We start from the raw sequence: 9,897 nt of genomic DNA on the forward strand, positions 1-9,897 counted from the left end.
TGTTCGCCGATGACACTCTACTTTTCTTTAAAGCAAACCCGCATGAGGCGCAGCAGGTCAGGGCGGTAATTGATAACTATGCAAGGGCCACGGGCCAACTCATAAATAATTCCAAGTGCTCAACCATGTTCAGTCCGAATTGCCCAGAAGCCATGCAAGAGGAGATCAGAGGTATATTGCAAGTGCAAAGACCTGAATTTGAACCCAAGTATTTGGGGTTACCTACGCCTGAAGGAAGGCTGAATAGAGGGAAGCTTCAGAACCTGCAAGCTCGGTTTACTAAGAGATTTATGGAGTGGGGAGATGGTTTTCCGTCACAAGCGGCTAAGGAAGTCCTTATAAAGGCAGTAGCACAAGCAATCCCGACGTTCATCATGGGAGTCTTCAAGTTGCCTATGGCCTTATGCGAGGATCTGAACAGAATGGTCCGGAATTATTGGTGGGGATCGACTGAGGGTAAGCGGAAGACTCACTGGAGATCATGGGAGACTCTTACGCATCCAAAGAATCATGGGGGCTTGGGATTTAAGGATTTCAGATTATTCAACCAGGCCTTGTTGGCTAGGCAGGCTTGGCGGCTTCTCACCAAACCAGATTGTCTCTGTGCCACAGTCCTCAAGGCGCGATATTATCCCAATGGGCGGTTGGAGGATAGTCTTTGCAGGTAATGCGTCTTCTTCATGGCAGGCGATCCAGTACGGACTCGAGCTGCTAAAAAAGGGCCTGGTATGGAGGGTGGGTAACGGCAGCCAAATCCGCATATGGCGTGATCCTTGGCTCCCTAAACCCTGGTCATACAGGCCTATATCAAAGAAAGGAAGATGCAGATTGCGGCGTGTCGCGGATCTGCTACTGCCGACGGGTGAGTGGAATCAGGACTTGCTGCGCAAGTACTTCTTGGGACCGGACGTGGAGGATATCCTGAAGCTAAAGATCTCCCCGGCGCGAGATGAGGATGTCCTGGCATGGGGACCTGATCGTCGAGGTGTCTTCTCCGTCAGGAGTGCGTACAAGCTAGCATGGGATAATATTCATCGCACCTCTGCGTGCGCAGCGAGCAGGGCACCGGACGGCAATCGTGTCGTCTGGGACACAGTGTGGGGGTGCCCTGCTCCCCCTAAGGTACGCGTCTTCGCATGGCGATTGGCAACAAATTCTTTAGCCACATGGGAGAATAAAAAGAAAAGAAATTTGGAGGTGTCTGATATTTGTATCATTTGTGGTTTGGAACGTGAGGATACGTACCATACCTTCTGCAGGTGTCCAATGGCGAAACAGCTATGGGAAGCGATGCGGGATGTGTGGCCTTTGAAGGCCTTGGACTCCATCACCTGCACCGGCACAGAATGGCCACTTCATGCGCTGGGCCAAGTTCCGGAGCAAGAGAGGATGATGATGCTAATGACATGGTGGCGAATATGGCATGTTCGCAATGAGGTGGTCCATCAGAAGCAAGCACCACCAGTGGAGGCGTCAAGGAGATTCCTGTGCAGTTATGTGGATTCTTTGCTAATGATCAAGCAGAATCCCGGTGCAGACCCAACCAAAGGGAAGGTAACGATCGCCTATGATCACATGCAATTGAAGGGAAGACACTATGCTAGAAGAGAGAAGCCAAGGAAGGAGGTGAAACAATGGGCTAAACCCCCGCCAGGTTGGGTCAAACTCAATGTGGATGGGTCATGGGTAGAAGAAGGGCTTAAAGGAGGTACCGGCATGATCCTTCGAGATGAAGAAGGCAGCATACTTGTTGCTGCCTGTAGACATCTGGGGATGTGCGCTAGCCCTCTCGAAGCTGAGACGCAGGCGGGCTTGGATGGCGTTGAACGGCTACTGGAGTGGACGGACAAGCCAGTAATCCTGGAGAGTGATTGTCAGGAGTTGGTTTCGATGCTCAACGATGCGGACATTAACAGATCGCCAGTGGCAGGACTGGTTAATGTGCTGAAAGAGTGGTGTGTGGAGAAGAAGGTTAGATGTGTTCGGCATGTCAGCAGGGACCTAAATTCAGTTAGTCATATCTTAGCTAGAATTGGCTGCACTACTGAGTGTACCAGGGTCTGGATCCGTGATGGACCAGACTTAATTAGAGATGCTTGTAAACAGGACAAAACTCCATTGCCTTGATTAATATATTGTCCATTCGCAAAAAAGGGTAGGCGGCGGCTAAAAGGAAAGAAAAGAAAAGAAAAGGTGCAAAATGTTTCGAAAAGGAAAAGGAAAATGAAACAAGGGACGTCGTAGTTATTGGCCCGGGGACTCGGGAGAAAGAAAGGGGCAAGTTGGAGGCGCGCGGGTTTGCCGTGCCTACGCTCGCCGGATTCGCCACCACCCTCCCCTCCCCTCCCGATTCCTCCAATCTTCTCCGGCCCATCCAATCATCCAATCCCACCGCCGAATCCACACCCCCTTCCACCTCGGCTTCGCCCTCGAGGGCCCCCCCTCTCGATCCGGAAATTCCCCGGGGCTCCCTTCCATCCTGCGCCGAATTCGGTACGTCCCGCACGCCTTAATCGCGCGAATGCTTTTCCGCAGATTCGGTTCGCCGATTGATTGCCCCCGCCCTGATTCCTCCTCCATCCTTTTCCCGTCCGTCTGTTTCTGTTTATTACCAGCCGGGGGCATCATTTTGGATCCAATCCGGCTTCCGCCTCTCGCCGCGCGAGCCCGAAGCCGCTGGAATCCGTCCAGCTCCGCGCGGCGCCTCGCGGGGGTTGATGCCACCGGGCGATGGATCGCCGAACCTTCCGGAGTAACTCCTGCAACGCCGGCAAGAGCCAGGCCGCGCCGCCCTTCTCGGTCTCCAGGACCTCCTCGGCCCCGGCCGCGACGGGGGCGGCCTCCAAGGACGACGCCGGCGAGCGCAGGGCGCTGCTGCCGCCGCGCCGGCCCGAGGGCGGCACCGCGCGCAAGGGCCAGAAGAAGCCCAAGCGCCGCGTGCAGTGGAAGGACACGCACGGGAAGAAGCTCGTCGAGGTACTCGAGTTCCAGCCTAGGTAAACCACTCCGCTCGGCCTCTATGCATCCTAGTATTCATGTCCTTCATTCCATCGTTGTTATCCGTGCCGCTGAATCCGATCGTATATTAGATTTCCGTCTAGTAGGGCACCACAATTACTCGGATCCTCGGCTAATAGGGCCTTTTTGGGATCGGTAGCGGGGCGTCGTTTCTTGCCAAACAGGAAAGGGGGAAATGATTGAACCAATTAATTCGGCCTTGCGGCGGGCCTTCTCCAAAACTTCTAAATCAAGTAAGTGGGGTGCTGAGCTTTCCGTCAAGACGCGTGGAGCTATAACTTCATTTTGAGTTCACCATCAACCCGCGCTATTAATTCACGTCCAGCTTCTTGCACACTCACGGTTAGCATACAGACATGTTTAAGATTGTCGTGTTGCGGTGTCGTCAAATTGAGCTATGCGCAATGTTTCCTTGTTTGGCTAGACAATTTTGCTTTGTAGGGGTTGTTTGGATGAGCTCAACACCTGCGGGGCCATTTCTTGTCAAACAGGAAAGGGGGGAAATGATTACTGCAACTATTGCGAGATGGGGTTCACTTATCGAATGATATGTGTATCGACAGGCTAATATGTTAGAACGTGTGAACATGTGATCCATCTGACCGTCACAATCTGCCAATAACGGCTAGGTGAACTGAATTATTGGGCCTTGCAGCCTGTTGTTGAACTTATAATTCGAGTAAGTGGGGTCTATGCTCCTGGCAAACTTTTGTGAAGTGGTGTGGACCTATAAATCCAGTTTGAGTTCATCGCGAGCCTGAGCTGTTACTAATTCATGTTCAGCTCGTTGTGAACCTGTGATTAGCATACAAACATGTTAAGATCGTCGTTTTGTGGTGACATAAAACTAAGTTGGACTTTTATGGTACTAAATGATTTCGTAAAATCTTAGCCATGTGACCAGAGATGTCCAAGTTGCACATGTAGGCATCCTTGTTTGCATGTCGAGGATGCTCTTTATTGATCTACCAAGGATTGCAATCGTAAAAACCCATGAAAGTGGAAAAGGGAGAGATAACTTCTGATGAGTTAAAACTGGATCCTGCTTCACTTCTCAGTTCCTCTGTAGCAGTACTAATTTTTGTATTGATGTTTTGTCAGTTTGCTCTTCTGCTACATTACAGATGGAGCTATTATATGTTAAGTGGTCAATACATGTTTCTTGATTGGCACTTCAACTTTTGTTAATATAACTTAATATGTACACTTTGCTAGTACCAGACTTCCAACCAAGTCATGGTCAATGGAATTTAATGATTCTAATCACCTTATTTAATTAGAGAAATTTTTGACCTTCTGGTTCTCTCAGGATATTTTTATTAATAGTGCATGTGGGGGTAGGTCTGCACATGTTACTGTCAATTAGCAGTAGATGACCGAAAACTGATTCCCCATTTCAACTAATAAACTTAGGTCCATAAGTAATTTAGAGCCCAGCCAACTTCTAATGATCATATACGATAAAATGGTCAATTAGACTACTATGATCTGAAGTGGTAGCCCAGCCCCAGCATGCTCATAGGGTTTTCTATGCCTGAGAAACTATCGTCCACCTCAGGACTCACCCCTGTTGTTTATTTTTTGAGTGTTAGTGCTCATCTCCAGTCTTTGGATCCTCATCGTACCCTAGTTACACTGTTGTAACCCCTGTTGTTTATTTTTTGAGTGTTAGTGCTCATCTCCAGTCTTTGGATCCTCATCGTACCCTAGTTACACTGTTGTAAGGTTCATAAAACAGTAAACATTGAGGATGTGTTTGTTTCAAGAACAGTAATGGTAACGGAGATGTAATTGATTTACACTGTTAATGCAAACGGGGGCAAAACTTGAAATCTGTTTGATTACTACTCCGGTAACCCTTGCACTGGCCGGCAGCGCTGTGTCCAGGCACCAAGCTCTGACTCATGCGTAGCTTCCTGCTGCCAACAGCGGTGATGGCAGCGCCTGCGGCAGCGACCTCTAGCGGCTGGCTCGCGCCGGCGACTAGAACAGCGGTAGCAACTGCAGGCAGACGCGGCGGCGGCTTGTGAGGGTCCAGAGAGCGCACATCTTGCGATGCAACGAAAGGAACCACATCGGCAAACACGCTTTGCTGAATCATATTGTTATCTGATTACGCTGGTCCTCCGGCGGTATCAGATTTTTATTACACTGATATCCGATACCGCGTTGTTGGATTACAGAGCAAGGAAAACAAACAAGATTTAACGGGACCGGTTAGCGTCGCTATCAGGTTATGTTACAAAAGTAGGAACTAAACACGTCCTGAAGTATTAGATTATTCTCTTCTTGCACACCAGAGCTTTAGTATTGAAAAAGGATGCGCAAACGGCACCTAGAGGTCTTCTAAAGCTTTACCTTGCACTTAAGAATAGGTGAGCAAAATTCCGTCCCAGCCTGATTAGTAGCTTGTTGGGACTAGACTATCAATCTGACCTTCTCTTTTCGGTCTAGCAGCCTAGTGTAATATGGATTATAGATCAATGGCAAGATCTTAGGATGGAATCACTAGAAAAGAAGAGCCGATTTTGGGAGGTCGACGGTAGAACTAGACTAAGAAGTAAAAGCCCGTTTTGAACAGTAGCTCCATGATTTATCATCTGTTGAACTACCCGTTTTGAGGACCATCCCCGCGTGTCCATTGTCTCTCTAACTGTTTCTGTTTGACATCTAAGCTAAGCTGTGTTACTTTGAGAGTAATATAAGCAACGCGTGTCCATTGTCTCTCTAATTGTCTCTGTTTGACATCTAAGCTAAGCTCTGTTACTTTGAGAGTAATATAAGCAAACGCTAGGTTACATTCTTTGCAATTACAATTTGATAGGCCCATGATGGCACCATACATCTTTGTTGGATGGTGTTTAACTATTAAGTAAACTCTTGGCGCTTCTAAAAAAAAGGAGTAAACTCTAGGCTCTGTTCTTCCAAGTCACACTTTTATAGTCATGATGATAGCAGCAGCATTACATAGACCCAGTGAAACTTATTGGCGTATAACCCTTTTGCGTCAAGAAAATTGCTTCATATGTCTAGATTTTATCATATGTTGCTTTTTCGTTCTTACAGATAAGTTTACAGTTTCAAATTAGTTCTTAATTTTAAACGATTGTTACCTTTCTCACAAGCTTTTGAAACTGATGTAGTGTGTAATTTGTTTTATTAGTCTATAAGTTACAGTGGACCTTAATCTCTACTGTGGATAGTTGTACAGACTTTATACACCGTCATGTGGTTTCTATTTGCATACTTTTGCAAGAATTAATTACGTCAAGTTTTCTTTCCGCTGGCGTCTGTTTACACTGCAAACCTGCAAGCCATGAGTGGTTCAAGTGGCAGCTGTCCATATTTAGTAGTTTCCAAGTCTGCTATGCTTTTTCTATGATCTTGGTAGCTCTATCTCATGGATCCTGATCTTCTTATGTAGAATAGACTTTGCATCTCTGTCTTTTTTGGATCTTAAATGTCCGCCCGGCAGAATTTAAATCCTGGCTCTGCCACTGACTGCAATCCGCATAGGGTGTGATGATATATGTTTATCAAGAACAGTGCTCTTTCTTGGTGTTAGTACGGGGGGTTGATGTATTTAAGGTGTTTGAAAGAAACCAGATACAGTGTGGAAATAGCTCAGTGAGTCTAAAGAAGACCATTTATAACTGAATAGCTATGTTGACCTTTGATAATATTAGTAGTTCCAGCAATCTTCCTCACATTGCTTCTATTGATTCCGTCCTCTAATTCTGTCTCTATCTTCTTAAAATTTATGGTATTTGAAATAACCAGGTCGAATATGGAAACAGCTCTGTGCTTCTAAGAAGGCAATTTGTAGCTGAATAGTTTTGTTGACCTCTAATCATAGTGGTAGTTCAAGATAGTCTTGCTCACATTTCTTCAATTAATTTCGTCCTCTAATAGTGCTGCTATCTTGTTAATAATTTGCAGTGATTCAAGTGACTCGGATGATGAATATTTGGATACTTGCATATGTGCAATCATGTAAATACCGTGGAGCTGAATCTTGGGTGCAACTTGCGCAGGTGGAGAGTATGAATGTTTAGCAAGAGCTGTATCTTAATGTTAAGCATTGGCCTAACAGTCTTGTATAGAAAAAGGTTCACTCCCACAAGCTCAAATTATCTCTTATAATTCAAGTAGGGGCGTCTGTCTGCCATCTCCAGCTCTCCGCGACCGAGAAAGGACCGGCGACAAGGAGCACATGCAATGTGTTGAATGTGCAAGCAGCAGGAAGTTAAGTTAGAATTCAGAGATATTGCAGCAGTTAGAAAGGGGGAAAGGATGCCAAGAAAGGAAGGAAAGCCTTTCTTGGGTTTATTTTTTGGACCGCGGCGCTGCAGCAGCCTCGCTTTTCCTGACGAGCAATGCTATATGTGATGAGCGGAATGCTCTTCTTGGAATCAGAACAACAATAGTATTTGTGTTATTGCACAGCCCGAACTGTAATTGGTTTTTGTCAATAGTGTGTGCCGTTTGGCATGTTAACAAGCTGATTTCCCTTTGTTACTGTGACCACACACTAAATTATTGTTACAGTAACTAATATCCACCATTGAATGTTCCAAGTTCAAAGTGCATGTTGTATCCTTGTGTCCTGTGAAACAGTGCACTCTTGTGTTGGCATTCACATGGTAGAACAGAACCAAACAAAGAGACTTTCTGGATTCATGCTTGTTCAGAGCTCAGGTAACACTAGTACTCATTCTGAGTACCTTTATCTTTTGTTACTTTGGGTTGATTTGGGCTAGTTTAATATGAGCCCTTCCTGCTGTGCACGGAGGATTTGGTAATCTGTACTTAATAATGGAGGTTGTTTGGCTACCTCCAGAATCGGGAGCTTGTTTTACTAATTTTCAGGAAACTTCCACCTGCAATTGCATTTCTATAGCGAAATCTAGCACGGCCCAGCCCGTTGGGTGGCAGCAAATTCGGCCCATCACCCCAGCTGTACAAATAACAAGCGCCATTGGATACCCTAAAAAAACAAAAAAAGCGCCATTGGATTCCTGTTGGGCAGGGGCCCCACAGGGCTCCTCCTCGCCGTCCATCCGCTCCGTCATCCAACGGTCACATGCCAGCTGGGTCAACACGACCGTTACTACTACTACTCGCGGCTTTGCCCTTTTCCCCAACGTCTCTGCTCCTCTTCTCCCCCAAATGCCGCGCCGCATTCACCACTAGCTCTCACATCTCTCCGCCGCTCGATCGCTCGCCTCCGCCGACGACCGAGCGACCATGGGCTGCTTCCTTGGCTGCTTCGGGGGCGCCAAGTCCAAGGAGCGCCGCCACCGCAGGCGGAAGCGGTCCCCGGCGCAGTCCCCCAGCGCCCGCGCCCGCCACCACTCCCCCAGCAAGGCCGACCTCCACGCCGAGGCCGTCTCCGCCGCCGCGCCGCTCCTCTCCACGCTCCTCGAGCTCAGGTTCGTCGATGGATGGATCCTGCTGGCTTGATCGGTGCGCGTCGACCTGCTTCCTGAATTTCGGTTTAATTTCATTTGCCTTGGGGGTTTTGTTTGGTTAGGGATTCCGCCGATGACCTGTGCCTCACCGTCGTGAAGAAGAAGGTGACGTTCGACTCCAACGTGACCGCGTACGAGGCGCCCCCGATCCCGGAGGAGGCCGACCCGGCTCCGGCGGGCGGGGACGAGGAGGCGTCGTGGATGCTGGCGCCGGACTGCGCGAAATCCGAGGCGTTCCCGCTCAACCACAGGTACGGCAACTGCGCCGGCGCCGCCGACGACGACAGCGACTACGAGGACTGCTATGACTCCGACGACGACGAGTATGAGGATGAGGATGACGAGGAGGGCGAGGACGGGATCGACGCCATCGACGACGACGAGGAGCATGGCGGCGGGCTCCTGGGCATCGCGCGCGGCGAGGAGGAGGCGTGCGAGTCCCTCTTCCTGCTCCCGGTCACCAGGACCACCAAGGAGAGCGCCGGCCCACTTGCCGCGGCGGAGGCGCGCGCACCCGTGCTCGGCTCGGTGGAGAATTTCACCGAGTGGCAGGACGCCAAACCCCGCACCACCGCCACCGCCACCGCCACCGCCGCCGCGCCCAAGAACTCGGACAAGGAGAACACCGTCGCGCTCGGGGTGGACAAGCTCTCCGACCCGGCCAAGAAGAACGACAACAAGCCGGCGGTGAGCTCGGACTACACCCCCAGCACGCCGAGCAAGCAGGAGGCCTCGGTGGACGCCAGCCTCTCGACGTGGCTGGGCTCCGCGGGGACGCCGGAGAGCCACTCCGTGCGCTCCTACTCGCCCATCAGCCGCGAGGACCGGCCCATCCTGGGAGCCCTGACCGTGGAGGACATCAAGATATCCTCGGCCAACTCGTCGCCCAGTCGCCGGTCAAGGTCCCCGAGCCCGAGCCCCGATGACATGCCCATCCTCGGCACCGTGGGGGCTTACTGGAACTGCAGCGACAATTCCGTGACGAGAGGGGGGTTTATGAAGACCAGGAGCAGATTTGGGCAGGTGAGCTGAGCCGATCTTGCGCAACTTGAGTTGGTTCTGATTCTGATGCATTTCCATGGCTCCAGACTGATGATCTTGCGATGATTATTTGTGTAGAATTTCGCATGATGAAATGGTGATCATCTGCTGCTGAGTGTGTGTGCCTCCCAGCTATAGGGAGCTGCGAATTGTTAACAAGATACAGAGTGTGTGAGATTGGTATTCTTTACCGGTGATGTCTCGTGGAAGAGATTTATATTCTTTTATTTGTTGTAAACATGTCATTCTACAGTATGGTCATTTTTGTGGCATTGTCAATATCATGTATTATTATTCCACCCTGTCAATATGATGATGTACTGCATCTGAGTTTGTCTCCCATTTCTGAAGTGTGCCCGTCTTCTTT

At 49.3% G+C, this 9,897-nt stretch overlaps 2 protein-coding genes across 2 annotated transcripts; both read left to right on the top strand.

Annotated features, from left to right (window-relative positions):
- The first annotated feature begins 2,287 nt into the window (after positions 1–2,287).
- Positions 2,288–7,587, top strand: LOC124701371. Its single transcript, XM_047233425.1, has 3 exons — positions 2,288–2,493; positions 2,616–2,996; positions 6,958–7,587. The coding sequence occupies exons 2-3, from the start codon at positions 2,731–2,733 to the stop codon at positions 7,013–7,015; spliced, it is 324 nt and encodes a 107-aa protein (XP_047089381.1). The 5' UTR covers positions 2,288–2,493; positions 2,616–2,730; the 3' UTR covers positions 7,016–7,587.
- Positions 7,588–8,265: 678 nt separating this feature from the next.
- On the top strand, positions 8,266–9,631 carry LOC124694589. The gene is made up of 3 exons (XM_047227558.1): positions 8,266–8,450; positions 8,552–9,512; positions 9,578–9,631. The coding sequence occupies exons 1-3, from the start codon at positions 8,266–8,268 to the stop codon at positions 9,629–9,631; spliced, it is 1,200 nt and encodes a 399-aa protein (XP_047083514.1).
- The last annotated feature ends 266 nt before the right edge of the window (positions 9,632–9,897 follow it).

The sequence above is a fragment of the Lolium rigidum genome, chromosome 3 (assembly GCF_022539505.1).
Source record: "Lolium rigidum isolate FL_2022 chromosome 3, APGP_CSIRO_Lrig_0.1, whole genome shotgun sequence".
Taxonomy (NCBI): Eukaryota; Viridiplantae; Streptophyta; class Magnoliopsida; order Poales; family Poaceae; genus Lolium; species Lolium rigidum.